Source organism: Podarcis filfolensis, assembly GCF_964270895.1.
Source record: "Podarcis filfolensis genome assembly, chromosome: 13".
Classification (NCBI taxonomy): domain Eukaryota; kingdom Metazoa; phylum Chordata; class Lepidosauria; order Squamata; family Lacertidae; genus Podarcis; species Podarcis filfolensis.
Genome location: NC_139615.1, coordinates 32,349,096 through 32,372,592, shown reverse-complemented (window position 1 = coordinate 32,372,592; position 23,497 = coordinate 32,349,096). Strand labels below are relative to the sequence as shown.

Genomic DNA, 23,497 nt, shown 5'->3' with positions numbered 1-23,497 from the left:
AACTGAAATACTAGTCAATAGGTCATTTGTAAGTATCCATCATCAGTATATTAGGTACCTGTTCCCATCTATCAACAGTTCTTTCACATACCAGGTTAGCGGTATCCTGTGTACACACACAGAGAGGGGGGGAGTTGGGGGTCTCTGAGTGAAACCTTCAGTTAGGTTATTTGTGAGTTACCATTTCAATTCACACTGCATGAAATCTGACTTTAGAGAGTCCTTTTTAAGGCTTAGTCATTTCTCCTGAATGTCATATTGTAAGCTCTGAAATCTTGGATAAAAAGCTGATTTGTGAACACTGATGATCTTTTCAGAGAGATAGCCACATACTAATGGCTTATAATAAACCACTGATCTATAACATCATCCTGGATTTATTGTGTTATCAGGTTTTGAACAGGTGATAGGAAGGGCTTCCTGCTTTTGAATCCAGTATTCTTTATGCAGCCTTGTCACTTACTTATATTTTGAGAGGTAGGATTCAGGAAACAAGATCGATTTTTTAATTGCTTTTTGCTGATAATGTTTTGTCTTTAATCAGAGTTCTTATCCATATCTCTCCCGCATCCCAAAGGTTTGGAAAAGTAGGTATTGAAAAGGTAGCTGAATTCAGCAGTTTTCAGAAAGTCTACAAAAAGGCAAAAAAGTGTTGTCAACAGAGAAAAGTTATGACACACAAAAAAATAGGCAGGATCTCTCTCTAGCTCACCCTTCTTGGATAAAACATACTAAATCCTCCATCAGGGTAAAAATCAATTTCAGTGAGTTGAGACCTGAAATTTCACAGCTAGAGAATATTCTGCTAATTAAAGGAAATTGAGCAGCTCTCCTAGAGTGGGAACATAATCTCTAGTACTTCTTAAATGTGAATTGCCTAGGAAATATTACTTCCTGATTCCAAATGCTTGGCTAGCTACTTAGAGGTGAGTAAAAGTACTCCTCACATGCTCCATGGGGCTGTCATCTTTATTAGAACTTCATGTGTTCAATGGCCAAGTCCTGGAATTGAAAACAGTTTTTGGATTAAGTCCTGAAAGGGTTTTTATATTTTATAGGTTATTAAGAACTCCGTAGCATTTCATTCTGCTGGAAACTCCCTGATTTAACAAATGATTCTGGCATTAGTGTGTAGAGTTTGGTTTGGAAAGTGCTACAACAATCTCCTTGAGGAAAGAGACACAAGTGTCTTCCCAGGGACTCAAGATTTCCACTAAGAACCTCAAATGAATGGATCATTCTATTTCTGCTCCATGTCTGTTTTGAATATTTTTATTCTATCCTGTTCATGTTTTTTTGTTTTTAAATCAGCACCAAAATATGCTTTTGGATATTTAAATACATAATTTTAAACACATTTTCTGTCAAAATCACATTTATAAACCTGATTGCGTGGACAGGCGGAGTCCCCAGATCCCGCGCGGTCCCCCCGTCATGTGGAATAATGACTCAAGACAACCTGCTATGGGATTAAATTGGCCACAACTTTATTAAATTTCAAATGTGGGTAGACCTTGGCTCAGGCATTGGGCGTTCTCCCTCCCCAGTCCCCAGCCGGGGACCTAGGGAGCATCAGGGTTATCCAGTGTGGGGGGGGGGGGTGGGCCGGCTCTGGAGAACGTATGTTCAAGCAGAGATAGCTGCCCCCGTTATGCCGCCGCCGCAGGGGAGAGTAATGACGACCTTTCGGCGTACGGTCAAAGCCTCCCTTCAGAAAACCCCTTTAACGGGGAACCCTGGTATCGCCGCCGCAAAGAGGAAGATGGACTAAAGGATTCCGCCCAAGGCCTGATACCGCCAAAGTTGTGACGTTTTGCTACGGGAAAGGCGAAACCTGCCAATGCAGGGAAATTCCTTTCCGGCCCTTTAACAGCGACCTTAACGTAGCAGCGCCCGCATACCTGTGAAGAAAAGTTAACCTGCAAAACCTGTGAAGAAAAGTTAACCTGCAAAATAAGACATTAACTGAGGGTGGGTAGGGTGGGAGAAGCTCTGGAGCCAAGTGAGGATTCCCAGGTAAGATCCTCCCTCTATTGTGTGGGCAGGTAATCCCTCCCCTACCTGGCCTGGTCTCCTTGGCAACGCTTCCCCCAGGTGGGATTGGACAACTGACTGAGGTAGGCAGAGACCTCCAGGTATCCCACCTGAGGGAAGGCAAAGCCAAGCCTATGCTGTTGGAGCTGCTCCAGATCTAGGGGCTGCACGCGTCCACGCAAAGGGCGCCCCCCGTTTTAAGCGGGGAGCGGTCATTCTATCCAAAAATATGCATTTCGATATTGTTTTGAGACAAGAACAACATCAGAAACTTGGGAGAAGGAAGGGACGAAGGATAATTCATCTGAGAGTTTTGGATCAAGCCACTTTATAATGGAATTTGCAAAGAATGAATACTGCTAGCACCCCTATTATCGGACAAGAATCTCACTCAGTGAGTTCTATTTGTCTGAATACTCACACCACAGAGCCTTCTTTATACATAGGAAGGAATGGAGTTATGCAAATCAGTTCCTACAGCTGAATTTACCAAAACTGGAATAAATACTAGGAGTCAGGATTTCTGGTTTTGACTGATCAGTAGAGTAGTACCACCTACTTGCTGTAAGCCTGTTCTGTTGGGTTGAGTAGTAATCAATGTTTGTATTGTGTGGGCCACATTAATTTAAAATGTTAGGAGTGATCTCTGTATACACCACCATGAGCCCCTTCAGATGTCCTTTTTATTGTTAATTCATTATAATCTGTGCTCTTGATGGTATTGGGGTAGTTACACGTGACCCCACGTTCAATACTATTTGCACCCACAAAATTATCAGGGTGGTTGCAGTGGCGTAGCGTGGGGGGTGCAGGGGGGGCGGGCCGCACCGGGCGCAACATCTGGGGTTAGGGCAAATCCATGGGTTAGGGGGCGCAAATCCACGGGTTAGGGGGCGCAAATCCACGGGTTAGGGGGCGCAAATTACTTGCCTTGCCCCGGGTGCTGACAACCGACGCTACGCCACTGGGTGGTTGTAATGCTTCATGAATAGTTGGTGCATGGGCTGTAGTTTCCTGCTGAAACCCTGCAGCTTTTTGCACTACTAATGTTCTGGTTGGGGGGTGGGGGGTCCTCCTCTGTTGCATTATAGTGCTAAGGTGCCTTGGAAATGCACCAAATTAAATTCACTTCTTTGTGATGTAGCCAGTCCCTCATACTTCCTGTTGATGGTATCACCATCCTTGTGGGTTTTTGTGTGGAAGTGAGCAAAGGTTTAATGCAGCAATCACAGCCTGAACATAAAAATCCTTAGAAGTGTAAAAATGAAAATATGGTGGCATAATGCCATAGTGCAAATAGCTTACACACAGAGGAGTAGCCTGTACTGTTTTGCCTTTGCACATACTTCTTGTTGATGTCATATACTGGCATTCCTGTATAAGCATGGTTTCGCCAAGCAATTGCAGCCTAAATATAAAAAGTAACAATTGTACAAATAAAAACAGTGTTATGAGCTTGTGGAAGCCAGACTCTTTTAATCTCTGGATTCAGGAAGTGTTAAAATCTAATCAAGCCTTCTGGTCCCTAGATCCAGCAACTGTTAAGAGCTAATCAAACCAGGCTAGTTTACTGAACCCCTGGATCCAGCAAGTGTTAATATATGTCAGGGGTGCTGTCAACAGCTTGCTGGCTAACTGCCTAGTGAAATCAGAGATGCAGAGAGCTTCTTTCAGTTCTTTTATTTTAATCCACAGAAACACAGGAAAACATGAAATGTACACCCTCAAGCTTGAGCCGAAGTTGCTCAGAGTGCTGCTCCAACCCCCTTGCAGTTACTTCTTAGCCCTCGGACCCCTCTTGCTGCCTACAGCGGCTGCTAAGGGAATCCCTCTGTCTCTGTTTGGCTTTCTGCTCTGAGTCACAAAGGCCACGTCTGGTCCTAGTGGAAGGAGGTGGCTCTAACATACTCTCCAGAGACAGCGTATCACTTGGTTCAATACTGTTTCTAACACATCTGACTCCTGTCTCTGTTCAGGGCTGGTGCACCTGCTATCTTGCTCCTGTTCTTCATCACCCATTATTTCCCAGCTCCTTTCTTCTTCTGGGGTGTGTCCCGTCTCAAACCACCATGATTCCAGGTCCATACTCTCCCCCCCTTCCTTCTCTCTGGAAGGCTCTTGGGGTGGTGGTCTCCACCACTCCTCATCTGCCCAGTCCCTGAGAATATATAAGGCAGACTTGCTTCCTTGTGAGGTGATTGCCTGGGGGATGGGCCACTAAGAGAAGAAACGAAAGGAGGCTCTGAACCAGCCGGCAAATGAATGGAACCCCTCCTTCAACTCTTAGAGAGCTAGAAGGGCAAAGCTGTAGTTTAAAGTTGAAAGGGCAATGAGATGTGAACCAGAGGAAAAGCAACAAGCTGCAAAAAGAGTCAGAGCATGATATTTTATTTCTGTCTAAATCTAAGACTGCAGCTATGGGAGAAACATGACTCTTTTGAGGTGTTAATGCTGTGAACCCCTCCATCATAGGCTTGGGTTGTATACATGTGCAAATAAGCCATATATCATAAAGACACCAGAGTCTCCACTGTGCCTTATTTCCAAAAAGAAACATGAATCCTGGGTAAGTGCATGGAATCCCTAGAATCTTGCACCACTTGGAGCTTGGAGTGGTGTGTAACAATATGGCAGCAGAGCACAACTTACTAGTGCCTTGTTCTTGAGAGGGATGGGGGAGAAGCTGGGAATGGCAAGAATACAGTCAGTGGAATAGGTAGAGTTCAAAGGTGGAGTTAAAGTGTGGATGAAATAATGCAGGAGCATTGGGGAAGCCCTGTAGAGCAACTGATACTGTGGGATGGTGTGTAAGTGGTCCAGTATAAATTTATTTCCGATACACTATTAATGTATTAATGCACCAACAACATGCTGCTTCATACACCCACAATAAAACTGTAGTCTGGATGAGACTCATACTCCATATTATTGAGATTTTTTCAAACACATCCGAAATGAAAGCTCCAGTCTGAGGCACATAGAGACTGATTGTGATTAGTTAGTGGTAAGGGATCTCCCATTACAAAATGCATGCCATCTGTCAAGACTCAGCCTTAGTACTTCTCATTTTAGAGATTTTACACTGCCATTGATTTTATAAGAGATTTCTGTGGAACTTTTCTTACACCAACAGAAACTGATCTGACACAAGATATTGCCTTAGATATTTTGGTACCTTCCAGGAGTTAATAGTGAGCAGAGGGAAGGGAACTATCCTAATCTTATAGTGCTTCCCTGTGGCAACACTTTGGAACTGCATCCTTCAGCTCTGGAATTGCCTCATTTTCAATCCATTGAGAGGCTCCTGGCAAAGAAGGCTGCTTTGAGCAGACTAGCGAGGCCTCAGTGAGGCAGTGCCCTTAACTTCCAACAGCACCATGAGCTGATTGGATACACCAGTGTTTCTTGCCAGTGTGGTAAACCTGTCTCCTAGGCTTACCACTTCAGACTGCAGATGGAGGTTCACATAACTGAAGTCTATTCCATTAGAAAAAACTAGGATGCTAGAAAGAGGGTTTCTTACTTCCCCTTCTTCCTAGCATGCTAGTTTTCTATGGGTAGGAAAGCACCGCTGCCCCCCCCCCCCCGGAAACATTTTGTGATCCCCAAGCTACAGCCTGAAATGGTCCTGTCCATTCAACAAGAACTAGACCAGAGCAAGGGAAATGAGAGAGAGAGATTGTACCTTTGTCCATCCATGTACTGACCTTGTGCTAGTCTCCTTATAAGTCAGTCAGGTTTTTGCCCGGGAGCCCCTTCCCAACAACCGTAAATATGCCAAAGGAGCCAATGGAAGTACTTGATTTCCTACAGATGTGTTTTTAAAGACCTAAAACGCAGCCCTGGTGTCAGGTTGGGAAGGCGCAGGATATTTATGATACAACAGCTCTCCCCCTTTGGCTCTAATTGAATTCGAGTACATCTTCTGGGCAAAAAAGAGAAAAGAAATGTAGCATTTACTCCTATCTACCTTCAGGATTAACGTTTCTGGAACTCCCTTCCCCTGAAGAATTGGTCAAACCCAAGCATTTTTCTAAAGCGCATGGATTTTGTTAAGGCTACCCATATTCAGAATAATATTTGAGGTGAAAGGACCTCTGTAGTCAAACTCAATTCTACTCTTTAAGAATCTTTTGCATTTAGCAAAAATAAATGCAGAATTAGCATGGCAATAAGATCACAACGTAATTAAAACCCAGAGGAAATCCATCCAGTGCCAGCCTTGCTGGAGCCATTAAAAATCAACCCAATTCCTACAAAAGAACAATGGCTGCATGAACTTTTTGCAGAATTAACAAATGTGACAGCCAAAATAAGGAACCAGAATGACAGACAAACGAGGGACGAGTGGGAATGCTTTGGGGAATATTTAAAAATATATGATACTAAAAATCAGTTTTCAAGTAGGGGTAACTTTATGAGCAACAGCTAATTGCAATGAATGAATGCAAGAGGAAAAATAGGGTGGACAAAGTAATTGATATACAGCAAGAACAAAGTTTATCTAGAATGTGTCAGAGTGTTGGGTTGGGAAGTCTGCACAGAAATATTGTATGATAGGAAAAGTTGATGTGTAATCAGAAAACTGGAAAAGCATAAAGAGAGAGAGAGAGAGAATGAAACACACACACACACACACACACACACACCATCCCAATTCTCCTGAAAGAGATTGAGTCAAAGCATGAGCATTCAACATTAGTAAAGAAGCTACCAACTCTGTATTGATTTATTTAGTGCCAAGAGCATGGTAGGTGTTATAGAGGCGACACATTTTACTCCTTGCCAAGACATTACTTGCCTATATTAGAAATTACTAAGAGTTCTGTAGCATGTTGTTGGCACCCGTCTACCTTGGGAAGACAATATTTGAAATATTCTTCTGAATGTCTTGGATTACATCAGAATACATTTCTTTTGGTAGCTGAAGCAAAGAGGCCAATCTAGATTAGGAGGACCTGTCACAATTAACCCTCAGTGAGTAAATCATGACTGCCACTCTTCTTCTGCCCTTGTTCTCATGCAGTAGGAGTCATTTCATGTCACAGCTTTTGTGTGCCAACCAGAGCCTGTGACACAGTGTTCCTGTTATTTGTAAGACGTTTCTACAATTTGATATTTGTCTCAAGGCCTCTGAGATCACATTTGCAATATTATTTCTATCAAGACAATGGGGCAACCTCCTTTTCTTGTTGCAAGCGATGCAAGTTCCCAGACCAAACACTGCCAGCTTCAGAAGAGAAAACGAGTGTTTGGCAGGTTAATGCTGGTGAGGCTGTCTGCACTGGTGATCTTATCTTGGCAGGAAATGCCAAGTATATGACATAAACAGCCAAGATGGAAGATGTTTCCTTCTCTTGGCAACCAATGGTGGTCTGGGGCATGCTGCCCTATATAAGCAAGGTGCCACATATACAGGACTGTTAGGTCAGTATCTTTGTTCTGATGGTTAGATTAGTATTATTTCAGGCCCACTTTGTAAATCTGCCTAAAGTGATAGTTTCTTTCCTGATGCAAGTGACAAATTAAGTGATAAATTGTCATTCACCATGGATCCAAGGTAACATAATTTATTAACTACCTCAGGAGAAGTATTGTCAAAGTTTATCATAGACTGCTGTATAATGCCTTGCCCTTTGGCTGGTATCCTTAATTCTGATCAGCAGGGAGAATGTGGAGCATGCATGAGTATGATGGTTCTTGCAGTTTTGTAACTGGCTTGGCTCATGGCCAAATTGTGTGGCAGCAATCTTCCTTAGTTAGCAGCCTATTTAAGATGTGTCACCGCCCCCCACAGCTCCCGTTAGCTTTTAGGTGAGCAGATTTGGACAACATGCCTTATTTAAAGCAGTCCTCTTTAACAGCAGTCAGAAGAGTTGACAGGCTTGGACTCTTTCAGCCTTTGCCATACCAGGCCCAGGGGATGCTATGACAAGAGAGAAACGCAAGGGAGAAATGTGCTAAGAAGAAGGCACGCTTGGCAAATCCACACCATGATCAACTCCTGATGTCCCCACTGTAGAAGGACGTGTGGATCCAGAATTGGCCTCCACAGTCACTTACGGACTCATTGCTAAAACCGTGTTTATGGAAGACAATCTTACTCTGCTACGAGTGATCGCCAAATAAGAGGAAGAAGAATGACAATAGACTTGGCTGCTGAAGGGCCAGAACCTATGCTAAACTGGGAAATACTCTGGGCAATTTATGCTCTTGGGCAGCCATGTTGAAATGGTTATATATGAAGCAATTACAATGTGCAAATGGGGAACCGGAGCAACCTGTGTGCATCTCTGTTTCTCTCCTCTATTTCCTTTCTCTCCTCCCTTGAGGGCTGCAGGGTGAAGGCTGAAAGTTGAAGAGTCCAAGCCCATCAACCTTTTCTCTCAGCTTGTAATGGTAAATGAAAATATTTGGATAAGCTGCGATACGAGGCCATCTTTATTTACAAACTGGGGACCTGCTGGCCCACACATCAAAAGCCCTCCTCTTTTCATTCAGTGTTGCCTTCACCACTCCTCTTGTCTTTCAAGCAGCTGAAGACATTATTTGATGTTCCACTTTGCCTTGTTTACATTAATTAAGGTGGTCAAATCCATCATGTGTGACTTTTTGTCTCTCTCTCTCCCCTCCCCGATCTACTCACCCAGAAGAGGCAGAAATGGTTCAGACAGAGGTGTTGGGGGATAGAAATGAGAGCTGGCAAGAGACACACCTCCTGCAGGTGTTGGCTGCCCTTTCCTCAAGCCCTGCTGCCCTTTTTTTTGTTACTGGAAGATAAGAGGTACACTTTTTCTCCAGAGTCATGTAAGCAGGCTGTGAGTCTCTTGATAATCCTTTAGAAATACCGTGATGAATGATGTCCTTGTCAGCAAAAAGATGAGAAAAGGGGGTTTGCTTGCAGCCATCTGAGGAGGAGGAAAATAAGCAATTAATACAACACTTTTTGAGTAGTCAAAGTGCTTGACATACATTACATCCGTAATCCTTACAACAGGTAGTATTTTCTCCATTTTGCAGCTGGTTTAGAGGCTGTGAAATTGTAGTTGCCTTGGGCCGTTTAGTGGGGCCTTGGCAGAGCTAGGATGCGGAGACCTCCTGTTTCAAAGGTCACTCTCTTAGCTAGTATACTACTCTGGCTGTCAATGACAAGTTTCAGAAGAATTTGAATCAGGTTGGCTGCGTCTTCTGCTATTCATGGGCCAACTGGGAACTTGCTCTCTACTCTGGGCACTGGGCATTTCTTAGCTGTGAGAGTCAGCATTATCCTGGTCTTAGAATGATAGATTCATGTTCAGTGCCCATGGAAGACTGCTTCCCAGCATTATAGCAAGAACTAACAAGTAGATCCATAGGTGAGGACCAAACAACACATGACATGAATCTCATGGTTTGCCCTCCTTAAGTGCATGTCTTTTTTCTCTCAAAAGAGCCGGCATGGAGATATGCAGGTTCACCCAGTTAGGAACCATGGTATGTGGTGCTTTAACCTTCTGCCTCCTGCTGTGGTCAGAATTGGGGTCCCCAATGAGAGCATTTCATCCCATGCACATGACATGCCTGTCTCCCCCCATTTGGAATAGAACTTTGTGAGGGTGGAGATTAAAGTCCCCTTTCCCCAACATCACTGTCCTGATCCAGCTCTCCCACAACCCACACTGGTTCTTTGAAAGAAAAATCTCAGGGTCTGGGTTGTGCCTTTGCTGTAACATTTGAAGGATAACAGAGACAATGTACAAACAAAAGGTATATGTAACGGTTTGAGCCTCCCAGTTTTATTTTTTGATAGTATCATAGAAACACACAAAGTACAGATACTTGTCAGTGCTTGGCTATAATTCTAAAGCCGTTTTCAGGCAGTACTTGATTTCTCAGGTTTGAGTTATGCAGGGGCAGAAGCCTAGAAGTTATGCATCTTTCCCCCTTCCAGGTATGCATATTTCATGAATAGGGTATTCACAAGGAAGTACACTGCTCTTGAGGATAACTTCAGCTCTCATTTAGTTTGGCTAAACATTGATGTTGAGGTGTGGGAAATGTGACTTCTGGCTCAAATCAAATACCTGGATTCAAGGACAATACACAGATCCTCAAAACCAGGCTGGAAATTGGACTGGAACCCACCCAAGGGCCACTCAAGAGAATACTCTGGAAGCACTCCATACAGGGTTCCTCCTGAAATTTCAGGGCTTGTGAACTCCTCCAACTCCTCAGTCATTGAGCAGTCTGGGTCATGATCTGAGAAATCAAGGCTGGGAATGATATCAACCTTCAAAACAGGGATGAAATGAAGATGGTACAGTATTCTTCTAGAATTGTTGATAAATTTGTACGTTTATAATACCAAAGACAAATCCAGCAGCAGCCATCAAATTTAGCTCTTGCTGTGCAACAATCCTGAATTCTCATGTACTTGTTTAGTCATTTAGTTGTGTCCGACTCTTCATGACCCCATGGATCAGAGCACAGCAGGCACTCCTGTCTTCCACTGCCTTCCGCAATTTGGTCAAACTCATCTTAGTAGCTTTGAGAACACTGTCCAACCATCTCGTCCTCTGTCGTCCCCTTCTCCTTGTGCCCTCAATCTTTCCCAACATCAGGGTCTTTTCCAGGGAGTCTTCTCTTCTCATGAGGTGGCCAAAGTATTGGAGTCTTAGCTTCAGGATCTGTCTTTCCAGTGAGCACTCAGGGCTGATTTCATGTACTTATAAATGACTAATTCAGGTCCAGGTCTGTCAACTGGATGCTAGCAGTGCTCACAAGATGGGAGAAGTGGCCAGAGGGGTCCTTAATGAAATTTGCAAGCCCCACAGACCCCCTAAGTTTTTTGCTAAATCATGCCCACCAAATACACATACGAGCACACACAACTTATTGCCATGTTGAGAGAGAGAGTTGGTGAGGAAGGTGAAGCACCAAATCCTAAGCCCTACCAGGCTCTCACCAGCTGAGTGGAAGATGAAGAGAGGATTTTTTTCTTGTCAGTATTCCAGTCCCAGGGCTGATGTGCTCTCCTACCCCCATTCTGAGGACATGCTTCTGGGAACAGAAGGGCTTTGGATCTAGTGGATACAAAACCTCCACTGCGTGCTCCCTTTCTGCCCTCTCAATTTCCAGAGCTTCAATGACAGGGAAGCACCAGTAATGGTACCTTTTCTCCACTCTGCCTGGGGTGGGAACTTCCAAAGATGGATCTCCTACTCCTCCTGTTGAGAAGGTGTTCCACAATATTCTTCGTGGCCATAGGATGGCATGCCAGAGACCATAGGATTGTACCCTTAATCTTACTTTGATCTTTAAAAAACCTTTAGAGTTAGAAAACTGCTTCACAAAATCAAGTCATTTGAGTTTTATGGATGACCTCTACTTAGTTGACCAGAAATGTCATGATGCATCTGCAGCAGCACAAGACACCTTCATCTGTCCCAGCTGCAACAAAACATGTCTCTCCTGTATCAGTCTCTACAGCCACAGCAGGTAATGTAACCTTTCAACAGTTTGACTTCACTCCCAAAGGCTCACTCCTCCATGGTCTCCTGAGATGGACAGATGGCAATTATTAGTTGAGCAGAATTTTGTGATTAAGGCTTGTTCTGAAACAGCACCCCATCAACAGTTAGAACTGAGCTTGTCATTCATAAAGGGCTCCAAGATTCTGACAGAGCAAGAATTGAATTAATGTGATTGCATGCCTGGTTCTTATCATAGTCATCTTCGTTATTATAAATAAATGTTTTTATAAATAGTTCTAGAAGAATATTGGATGTCTTATCATAGAATTTCTATTATTCAATAGATCCTCTTAGAATTTTCTATTTTGCGATTCAAGATGCTGCTCCCCCCCTTCCTCTTCTTTGTTCCATAATTCCAAGAGGATGCCATGGATCGTGGAGCAGCAGGGAGGTGAGCAGAAATAGTTACTTCATTTATCTGCAAAGGGTTTGTTATGATTCTGTCCTTAACAGATAAACTGCACTTAGCAAAACTCTCACTCTCTGCTAATGGAAAGCACTTTTATCTAATAGCCACATATCGCCCAACACCAGGGGCTTTTAGTAACCTCCTCCCCTTCTCTCCCACACAAAGATTACTGCTCCTTCTTCCTTTGCTAGAGTGGGATATGATTCACAAGAAGGTTTCCTAACTTCACAGCTGTGGTGTGGCTTTATGCCAGACTCTACAAAGCCCAAGAAAGAAGCAGGTGTAGAAAGGAAAGTATAGTGAAATATTGCTTTAAAAACACACACACACAACACCCTTCAAGCTTCCTGTCATCCCAGCTGGTGGATCTCATGCTCTTAGAAAGACCCACCACTGTGGTGGGCAAATGAGAGTTTCAACTACAATAAGATGCTATTCACACAAGCACTAGGCATGACTCCAATGGGAGTCTTCCTCCCATTGTGAATAGCAGGCATGGAGGAGTGCTATTCCAGTCATGACCATGGTTGGGACAAAGGAGTAACACTCCTCCCCACTTCACACCTTGGCCCCGATCCATTTTACTCCCCTACTGACTAATCTTGTTTTTTAAAACAATTGTGCACCAGATCACATCTAGTATAGCCATTAGGCTAGGCTCTTAACCTCAGCCTTCCATCTATAATATGAGGATAATAATATCAATCTACCTTAGGTGTTTATTATAAAGATCACTACAACCTATTATATATACAGAAGTTTGATCATTGTAAGCTCTATATACATGCTCACTATTGTTACGTTTCTTCACTGTGCCATCACAAGGTTTTTGAAAGTAGGTTGAGAAATAATATCATGGTTAACATGGGGTCAAGGGTGAAGCCATGTGCAAAACCAGTAGATGACTTAGTCACATGACCAAGCTGTCATGGTAAGAGGATGAGGCTGGAAGTACCAAATGAACATAGGAAGCTGCCTTATCCTAGATCAGACTATTGGTCCATTTAGCTCAGTGTTTTCTACTCTGACTGGCCATGGGTTTCCAGGGTTCCAGACTGGTGGCATTCCCAGTCCTACCTGAAGATGCCAGAGATTGAACCTGGACCTACTTTATGCAAAGCAGATTCTCTACCACTGAGCTATGACCTTCTGCTAGGAAGTGCGTATTTAAAATGCACTTTCCCTTTTCCTGAAGCATAGCTCAACTCCAGATCTCTTTATATGATCACATCAGCCAGAAACTTTCACCATCTTCAGCTCTAATGAGCTAAATCATTAGCATGTTAATGGACTTGAAAACAACAACTTTAGAGAGACACTTTAAGGCAGTGGTTCCCAACTGGCGATCCGCAGACCCCAGGGGGTCCATGTAACCCACCTGGGGGTCCATGTCACCACTGACATAACAAAAATTAGAACGAGAAATTTTCAAAAGTAGGGGGTCCACAATATTTAGCTAATTGGGAACCACTGCTTTAAGATCAACCTATGAGGCCGTCCTGGTAGTCCCAACAAGAGACAAGATTAACATGATGGGGGCCAAAGTAGGGTTTATTCACTGGCAGTTCCAAAACTCTGTAACAGTCTCATCAATGAGATCTGTCTTTCTTCAGTGATACACACTTTCAGGAGGGAAGTGAGGATGAAGATGTACCTCTGTCTCCAGGCTTTTGGAAGAGAAGAGGTTTTTTTCCGTAGCGTACAACAAATTAAAATATGGCATTAAAAACAGTTTAAAGTAAATTGCAATGTCAGACATAGGGTAGGTGCTATTGAATTCAAGGGGGCTTGCTCCTAGGTTAGTTACATTAGGATTGCAGCCTTAACTGTAAAGAACTGCTGGGTGAGGGTTAAGAAAAATCAGGACCAAGTTTTTAAAGAGGGAGAACCTATGTTTAGCCTAACATTCTTTTATCCCTTCCTCATTTCCTTCCTGTTTTCTTTTGCACACACTCCGATGTTTATTTAAAGAGTATTGTCTACCTCTTCCTGGAAGAATATAAATATGTTAATTTTTTTAAAGCTTTGTGTAAAGATTCCCTGCCAAGGATTTACTAAGTTTAGTCCACAGTAATGATAATGTTGCATTTTACACAAACTTGATGGCTCTATTTTTGCATTAAATTCCACCTTAGTTACAAGGAGCTTTGGACAGTTCCTTTCCACAGCAACAGCAACAACAATAACAATAACACCAACCGTTTGAAGTAGGCTAGAAGGAGATAAAATGCCTGACCAAATAATGCCTGGCTCATCAGCCTCATGGCTGTACAAAGATTAGAGCCCAGTTCCTATCCCCATAATGGACCCTCAAAAACATAGCTTATCAGATTCATATGTTGCCCTTCCCACAAGGAATTCAGGGTAGCAATACAGGAAGTTCTCCCATTTTATCCTCACAAAAACCCTGTGGTGTATATTAGGTTGAGACACAATGATTGGGCCAGGCTTGAAAAAGGATTTAATATTAACAATGCAATTCTGTACAAGTCTCATGTGAAGTAATCCTATTGAGTTAAGTGGGATTTACCCCCATGTAAGTGAGTATAATATTTAGAGCTCTTTTTCTTCTTTTTTCTTCTGTTTTGGATATTTTAGTATAAGTTCTTCCTGTCTTGTGCATCTCTATACATGTCTTCACAGAAGAGTTCAATGAGACTTGGGAGTAAGTGGGGTAGGACTGAATATAACATTTGAAGTAAAAAAAAAAAAAGGACACAATGCTGTCATAACTTAGTACATTTCTGAGCACAATTCAAAATGTTGGTGCTGACCTCTAAAGCCCTAAACGGCCTCGGTCCTGTATTCCTGAAGGAGCATCTCCACCCCTGTGGTTCAGCCCAGACACTGAGGTCCAGCTCCGAGGGCCTTCTGGTGGTTCCCTCACTGTGAGAATTGAGGTTACAGGGAACCAGACAGAGGGCCTTCTCGGTCGTGGTGCCTGCCCTGTGGAACGCCCTCCCATCAGATGTCAAGGCAATAAGCAACTATCTTACTTTTTAAAGACGTTTGAAGGCAGCTCTGTTTAGGGAAGTTTTTAATGTTTAATGCTGTATTGTGTTTTTAATATTCAGTTGAGAGCTGCCCAGAGTGGCTGGGGAAACCCAGCCAGATGGGTGGGCTATAAATAATAAATTATTATGATTATGATTATGATTATAAAGATTGCTGTGCACCTAATTCTACTGAAACCTATCAGACTTCAAAACAGAGGTGGCTAATGTAGTTGAACTACAGCTCCGATAATTCCTGCTTATTGGCCATACTAGCTGGGGTGTAATAGCTCAGCCACCTCCTTGGCCACACTGCCTTACCCGGTCCAGGGGCTACCAGCCACCACAGGAAAAGGAAGTCCCACAATGGATTTGTGCCTGTTCACCCTCTCAAACTTGCAAAGGATTTGAGCACTTACAAGGAGGTCAGCAGTTAGCTAACACTTAATCTGAGCCCGGGCTCGCTCACCAGGGCTGAGTCCCGGCACCTGTTTTCAGTGACAGCACTCAGCTCTGGATTATATGAAGTTCCTTTCCTTCTTTAGTGAGTAACATCAACTAGCCCCAAACAGATGTGTCATTAGAGGAAATGTCTTCCAGGTCAGAGGGTGTGAATTCCCATCAGACTTGCGCCCCAGCACTGCTCATATTTCAGAAAGGAAGCAGTTTTTCCAGCTCAATGGCTCTAAAATTCTCCAAAGTGGAAGCAGGTTGTTGGACTTCTTGTCTTGTACATTTTATGCACAAATGGAGGTGTTGGGGGAAAACTATCTTTTATGTAAAATGTAGCTCTACAGTTAAAGGAGAGAGAAAAGTACTAAAAAAGAAGAAGGAGAGGAGGGAAATCTGTTGGCAAAATCTTTTAATATTTTCCACCTTCTCACGAATATTGACACTCAGGTCTGTGGAGGGAGGGGTAAATGTCTGATTTATGTCTCTGGTCATGAGACAATGCAGAGGTGAGGTCAGATGCAGGCATCCTTCATCCTCTCTTCAGTAGTCTGGCTTATCCCTTGGGCAAGGTAGAGTCAAAATATCTCAGATGGCAGAAGTCACCTGAGTGACATGACTGGAGGTTAAAGGAGCAGAGCCCCCACCTCCTATGGGCCAGATGACACCTATATATCTCCATGTTACTATTGTTTCCACTTGAAAAATGGCACATTGGTTGTGGTAGCTTTTGACTTTAACCCTGCCCCACCTCCTCACCCTAAATTACCTTGGACTTCCACCAAAATCATCTGGAATTATTTGTATTGTGTAACTTAAGGATTGGGAAAAGGAAGATAAAATCAGAAATACCAAAGTCTGTGACCAAGAAGTGTTTCATGCTAGCATAACCTTAATAGGGAACAACACAGAGAATGAAACTGATTCTAAGTTTTGGGAGTTCTCTTCATTGATGAGATGCTGAACAGTTGCATAGCAGCAGGGAGAGGGTGTGATTTGTTGCAGGGAAGCAGGAGTCTGGAAGTTACCTGCAACAAATCATGCATGAAACACTTGTTGGCCACAGTCTTTGGTATTTCTTATTTTATATTCCCAAATCACACTCTTATCTTCCCTTTCCCCATCCTTAAGTTACAGTACATAATATGTTGCACATGCACATGTTGTTGTTGTTAAATTCTTTGCCCAGGAAGTTTTCCAACAAATACAGTTGGGCAATTGGAACTTATCATCACACACTTTTGCAGTTTTCCAGTTTTGTGCAAATCGGACTGTTCAGACTGTACTATTTGCATTTAATTGCCATTTAACTCCAACTTATATATCTTCTATATATGCCTCATTTAGCTGACGATTGCACTTCATGCATCTGATGAAGTGGACTCTCGTCCAAATGTGTTAGTCTTTAAGGTGCTACATAACACTTTGTTGCTTTTCATCCATTATGTTTTAGCAAGTACTTCTTGGTATAGTTCTTAATCTGAGTTTTTAAGGATATGTGTCCACCTGTATGGAGTTCCCAATTGATCATAATTTCATATTGTCTGGACTTGAATTGGAAAAAATATCGTGTAAAATGGACTTTGGTAGTAAGTAACCAGCAGATTGTTTATGACAGAAGCTGAAGTATGTGTCTAGGTGTTTTTATATGGCTCCCAAACTGTGGGATGATAATAGAACATGGTGTGAACCAATCGAGAGCTGAGAAGTCCTTGATGAAAGTGTGAGAATGGGTCTTCTCATTCATGGACCTCCTACAGTGACTGAGAGCTATATCCCTGGACCCCAAGGACTCCTGTGTCTTGGGCTTGCAGGTGCTGGCAGCAAATATTAGACCACAAGACACCCTGAAGTGAGCCAGTGCGCCGACTGTGTCACCACACAGCTTGCCCATATGTTATTACTTATACATCAACCCTCTCTGAGTAATGGCCTGCAGGTTGAGGCAAAGCCAGCTTTCGTCGAGCATATATTTCAGCAGTGTTTAAATAAGCCCATCGAGACGCGCGTCGCGTGAACTTTTCTCTCCCATCCGTCTGCTCAGAGCTGCCTGTGGAACAAAATGAATGGAGAATACAGGAGGCAGGGGGGAGGCGCTTTGAGCCTTCCTCACTCCCCTGGAAAATGAGCTAGTCTGCTTTAACAATAAATGGTGACCAGTTCGAAAGCACACATGACCGGTCTAGTGAAGATTGAGCAAAGTAAGTTGAGCTTAATGAAGTCCTGCGTCTTCTGGACAGGAAAGGACGGGTGTTTTATAACTGTTTATTGGAGTTAATGGTAATAAATTCCTCACTTATGACGCATTAACTTTAATGTTTTCATTATGGGGTGATATAGGGCTTGCCTTTTAACATAGTAAATCACGCTGTCCTGATAGCATAGTGGGTTGAGCGGCTGACATAATGTTATGTTTAGGGGGAGAAGAGAAGAAACAAGAGAATGAGGTATATAGATCATCTAAAAATATTTTGATCCCACCTCCCCAAATGTAGTTTTAACCTTTTTGGCAGTATAAGCAGACATGCCAACAGGGCAAACAGTTTAGAGCAGGACTTTAAGCTGGAGTTGCTAAGCCTCTTGTGAAGGCCTGGTTTCCATAGCAACTTCCGAACTGTTCTTGGTGCTAAAGCTCCTCTTTCTTCTATTTTTCCCACCTTCCTCTTTGGTAGAGTGTGCGGCCTTTAGCTAATGAGCTGTGCAAATAGATATTGAGATTTACAGTTTTTTAGTTTTGCAATTACCATCTTAGCAGCTTGGTGGAAATATTCAGAGCCAGGGGCAACCAGCCACCTTCTCATCGAATGCCCTGTACCCTCTGTGCCTTCCTCTCACCTCCACCCCTTGCCCTTATTTCGTGTCACAGTTATTTTACTCTCAAGCATGCACCAAAATTTCTCAAGCACAAACAGAAAATAGTAGAATCTTAAAAATAAAGCACATCTAGTTGTAAATCAGTAAAAGGTGTTTGTGTTCTGCTCACACCATGTGAGTAGGAAAACTCAAGAATGGAAAGCTCCAAAGGCTTTTGCATATCTGAGGTTACTCAGGTTAGAGGGCCCAAATGTCACTTGTGCCCAAAGTTGTGTGTAGTTGTGGATGGTCTAGTTAGAGACAGGTCACTCATTTGGCCAGGGAATTGCTGATGAGCACTAGCCTTCATTGAACCTGGCCTGAATGGTCATGGATTGAAAGCTGTCCCCCACTGTGTTGTCCTTGCACAGGGCACTGGTAAAGCCAGCCAACAAAGCCTCCACTTTTTCCATGGTTCTTAAGCTAGTTGACATGGACTTTGTGTAAACAAGATTGTGGCATGTCAGACCTGGTTGCTAGAGTCATGGTATGGTAAGAAATGCAGAGAAGTGACATGGCAGTCTGCTATAGTTGTTGCTGGTGAATTCTTGATTTCTCACCCCTTGCTTTCAAAGTCAAAATTCTTTTTTAAAACAATTGAATTATAAATAAATTCACATTGTGCCCCTCATTGGACACACCCTACCAAGACATTCTCATGGGACCTGTGCCAGAACTCAGTAATGGTCCTGCATTCATTTCAGGGAAGCTGTATCTTGTTCTGTGGTGGATTGTTATCTTTATTCTTTTCCTTGTGAATTAATACCGTCTGCATTTTTAACTTCCTAAATTGCATTCATTCTATATGCTAAAATTATATCAGAAAATTGTTCCATAAACTAGTAGATTTTTGCCTGTGTGGGCAACATTTGGTAGAGAGATCCTGAAAGAAGTATGTCTAATACAGTTTTGGTGTATGAGGTTATTGTGCATATCATCAGATTTGGGGGGTGGGGCACCTGTTGCTACTATTAGTTTACTTCTTCATCAGACTGGGTGACAATGATACCTTTATTATTTGCAGCCCTGTCCTATCTGACCTCACGTCTTCATAAGTCTGGGCAGTGTATGGGTTGCTTAAGGTTATAAACTGTGCCCTTTGAAATTTTTGCATGGAATCTAGATGTTTTCCCTCAGAATAGCACTTCTGTTGTATAGATACCTTGGCATTCGAAGTGTAGTATTTTGGGGTTTTATACTCTGATAAAGCTGCCATTGCTACTATTGTCATGTGGGATGTAATTGAACAAAACTAGAGGCTCGTGTTATGTTTTCCCTGTGACATGAATTGTGATAGGGAACACAGCTCTCCCCCACGTCGATCATAATTTGTCACAGTGCTGAATAATTTCCCCAGCTATGGGGAAAATAACTTTATTTACTTAACTGCAAAAATTATACACTGCACCACCAGCTCAAATGGACTCTCAAAGTTTCTTACCACTTATAAAAACATAAACACTACAATAAAACCACAATAAAAATTAGCAATGAGAAAGTAATAAAACATCAAGCCAGCTCCATAAAATACTAACAATGCAGAAGAAACTAGTATCATTCTTCCTCTAATCACTCATGAGCCTTCTTGAATAAGACATTGGATAGATCTGAACAACTCCTAATCTGCTTCAGTGAGCTGTTTGTTGCTGCCAGGCAGAAATCTGATGGGACAGATCTCTTTCTCCCTCTCTCTCTCTCTCTGTGTGTGTATGTGTGTGTGTGTGAGTGAGTGAGAGAGAGAGAGAGAGAGAGAGAGAGAGTTGGATATGGATAACAAAAACCCATATTCAAGTGTCTGCTCCACTGAAAAAAAATGGGCAAATCATTATTTCTCAATGCAGAACTCACATGATGACAGCAGACCTTTTTCTTTGACAGCCGATCACATTTCCATTACCCTTTCCAGCAGAGAAGAGAAGGGCAGGTAGGGGTATGTGTTGAACCCACTGCTACCTACAAAGCATTTCCCCCTGTTGCCTTTCTCTGCACTGATGCTGTTAGGCAATTTTATATTTCAGTCAGTATTCTCACAAAGGAGCTTTACTTCACTTCCTTCAAAATAGGCTGTTTTGTGGGGGCTTACTTCTCATTCGGCTGTGTGGGACCCTGGACATCAGCCACTGGTGCTGACTCCTGCCCTGGTGCAACCAATATAGCCAGGCTTTGATAATAGTAATGGGCCTAGCTGGAAGAGGATGGGACATGGGAGGGGACTGCAACCTCAGGGAGAAAGTGGTGAGCACAATAAGAGATCAGCACTTCATCCCACCTACTTCTCCCCAGGAAATCATTCCATCTCTCCCATTTTGCTACTGTTTGACAGCAACAAATGAAGCCTGTGGGTCCCTCCAAACTGGTAGTTTTATTGCAAGTAAATTCTACAACATTATTATTATTATTATTATTATTATTATTATTATTATGAATTTATATACTGCCCTTTACCTGGACGTATAGATGCAAGAAGAATGCATTGTTGGTAGATTTATTCTGCTTTAGTATATTATTCTGCCTTTCGGTCCCAGCTCCTGCCCACCTAGCAGCTCGAAAGCACTCCTAAGTGCAAGTAGATAAATAGGTACCACTTTATAGCGGGAAGGTAAACGGCGTTTCCGTGTGCGGCGCTGGTGCTGGCTCGCCAGTTGCAGCTTCGTCACGCTGGCCACGTGACCCGGAAGTGTCTTCGGACAGCGCTGGCTCCCAGCCTCTTGAGCGAGATGAGCGCGCAACCCTAGAGTCGGTCATGACTGGCCCGTACGGGCAGGGGTACCTTTAGTATATTATTCGGTGCTTCTCTAATTACTGCAATGCAACCGCATTATAGCTGTCTGGAGGGGCACAGCTAAACTGGAACAAAAAAACCCCAGAAGGTTGGTAGTATAAAAAGTTATAGGATTTCAGCAAAAAGTTATGGAATATGCACCGATTGGGAATGAAAACAGTATTGAAAATGGGATTGCATGTGACCTGAACACAAATCGCTATGACTGCACAATAGAACGAACAACTGGAGGGGACCTTAGTTTGTTAGCCACTATTCCAGTTTAGCTCTCCCTTTTTTGGACATTTGTGCATACAGTACTGTCACTTCTTGAGTTGTCAGTTATGTATGCAGCTGCAAAACCAGAAGTGCAGGAAGTGATATCCTAGGAGTATATATTGTTATGGTTTGCTTATTTACATTGATTGCCTGTCCATCCTAAAGACTCACCACAGATCTGTAGTCTTCTCCAAAGAACTATAGGTTCCAGAGTTCCCTGGAGAGAGGGAATGAATAAACCAGTTTGAGTCTATGGTGCAGAATATTGTGGACTGAATTATCTGCCTGACCCTGCCATGTGGGTCACCAGATAACTGGTGCATGCAGATATGCAACTGATTAAGCTCAGATTCATTGAATCAGCACAGCAAAGCCCTGGAAAATAACTTTATATTTTTTAAGTTGATTGGGAAATGGTGTGAGAGACTCTGTCCAGCTTTTACAGTGGTATATACATTTAAAACAAAAGAGTAAAAGCTCCATTTGAACAGACCCCGAAAAATGCAAAAGTCCAAATTCTGGCAATAAATCTATCACTTGAATAACTGTTTCCCATATGATTTGTTGCCATTGATTGCCACCCCACAGCATCGACTCTGGGTTGTTATCTTCCTGTTGATGCCCACACTTTCTGAATTTCTGCTTACTAGCTTCTTACAAAAATGTCCACATAAAATATTTCTGACTGATTTCTTCTTATACACTTTTCTTATTTACTCCAGTGAGCAATGCAATAAAATTAACTTTATACAGGATCAATTTGAGGTGATCCATTTGCTGACAATTGTATTACATTTCTCTCCTGCCTCCTGCTGTTTTTTTCTTTGAAATATTCCCTTATCTTGTCCATAATCTCTAGGTGTTGAAAGTTACAGTAGTAAGGAGCAGTAACAACCCCTGAAACTCCCCCCCCCCCACAAGGCATACCACAATAATAATGTTAAATACAGGTGACAAGCAGGACTCTTTTTTTAACAGATTGACAAAGTAACAGATAAGATAGATAAGATAAGAAATTGTTAAGCTTTTGACTTAACGATCATGGGACAAGAGAATGGGGGCTCTTATTTATCAGTAACTGATTGAGACATAAAGAAACAAGAATAATAATGAATGGACAGCTTTCATAGTGAAAGAAAGCTAACAGTGGAATCCTTCAGGAATCTTTATTGGGAATGACTTATTCAAAGGATATCTGGAGTCCGGACAAGAGTGAATAGTCAATTTAATGGTGACACTAGGTTACTTGTTAAACTGGTTTTCTCCCATGGCTTTGGGACTGGAAGTAACCCCCAACATGCTGTACTTAAAAAAAAACCACATACACAATGTTCTGCTTTGTACAGAGACGAGATGTTGAGATGTTGTATCATTGTCATACTCTGAAGAACTCCAAAATTATTTTTCCAAGCTGACTTGATACAAGACATATGAGATATTTGGGAGCTTTAGGTGGTGAGTTCTTGGATCCAGAGTTAAACTACAGAGCCTAGGACTTACCAATCAGAAGGTCAGCGGTTCGAATCCCCGTGACGGGGTGAGCTTGCTCGGTCCCTGCTCCTGCCAACCTAGCAGTTCAAAAGCACGTCAAAGTGCAAGTAGATAAATAGGTACCGCTCCGGCGGGAAGGTAAATGGTGTTTCTGTGCACTGCTCTGGTTCGCCAGAAGCGGCTTAGTCATGCTGGCCACATGACCCGGAAGCTGTATGCCGGCTCCCTCGGCCAATAAAGCGAGATGAGCACTGCAACCCCAGAGTCAGTCACTACTGGACCTAATGGTCAGGGGTCCCTTTACCTTTACCTTTTTATCCAGGTAGCTGTGTTGGTCAATAGTGATTCTTACCAGCTTTAGGAAGTACTCCTACTGTGCCCTTTCCTCAAAAAGGATGGTGCTACAAATATTTATGCTCTGGTGACATCGAGATTAAGTTAGTGCAAATATTCTATGTGGAGCCGCCTTTGAATGGCGTTCAGAAACCTCATCTGGTTTCCAATTTTATAAATCTCTGTTAGTTGGTTTGTGGGGCCAGTTTAAAGTGCTGGTTTTAATCTGCAAGGTCATAAACAGCCTGTACTTTTAAAGCACCTTCTGTTTATAGGGGCTTATAGCGATTTGCGCAATTGAAGGGAGAGAGCATGACATTCCAGAACTATTGTGCCATGGCTGGGCAAGGGCTGCTTTCTTCACTTCCCAAAGGTGCTAAGG

General features: G+C 42.8%; 1 protein-coding gene and 1 long non-coding RNA gene across 16 annotated transcripts in view; one reads left to right on the top strand and one right to left on the bottom strand.

Annotated features, from left to right (window-relative positions):
- Positions 1-22,706, bottom strand: part of LOC310748199 — a 31,941-nt gene extending 9,235 nt beyond the window's left edge. The window contains exons 1-3 of the long non-coding RNA XR_014541190.1: positions 21,463-22,706; positions 8,750-8,942; positions 464-1,002 (exon numbers count right to left, since the gene is read on the bottom strand). This is a non-coding gene — a long non-coding RNA (uncharacterized lncRNA). The remainder of the gene's footprint in view (positions 1-463; positions 1,003-8,749; positions 8,943-21,462) is intronic.
- Positions 1-23,497, top strand: part of SKAP1 (src kinase associated phosphoprotein 1) — a 338,005-nt gene that overhangs the window by 200,370 nt on the left and 114,138 nt on the right. Inside the window, exon 1 of one of the 15 annotated variants that reach the window (XM_083583337.1) lies at positions 9,930-11,937. The exons of 12 other annotated variants lie outside the window; for them this stretch is intronic. In XM_083583337.1, coding sequence (XP_083439463.1) covers positions 11,910-11,937 — 28 coding nt within the window. In that variant the 5' untranslated portion in view covers positions 9,930-11,909. Of the gene's footprint in view, positions 1-9,929; positions 11,938-14,570; positions 14,621-17,334; positions 17,600-23,497 lie in introns of those variants that run through there. 2 more of the 15 variants (XM_083583334.1, XM_083583332.1) reach the window with 2 other exon arrangements.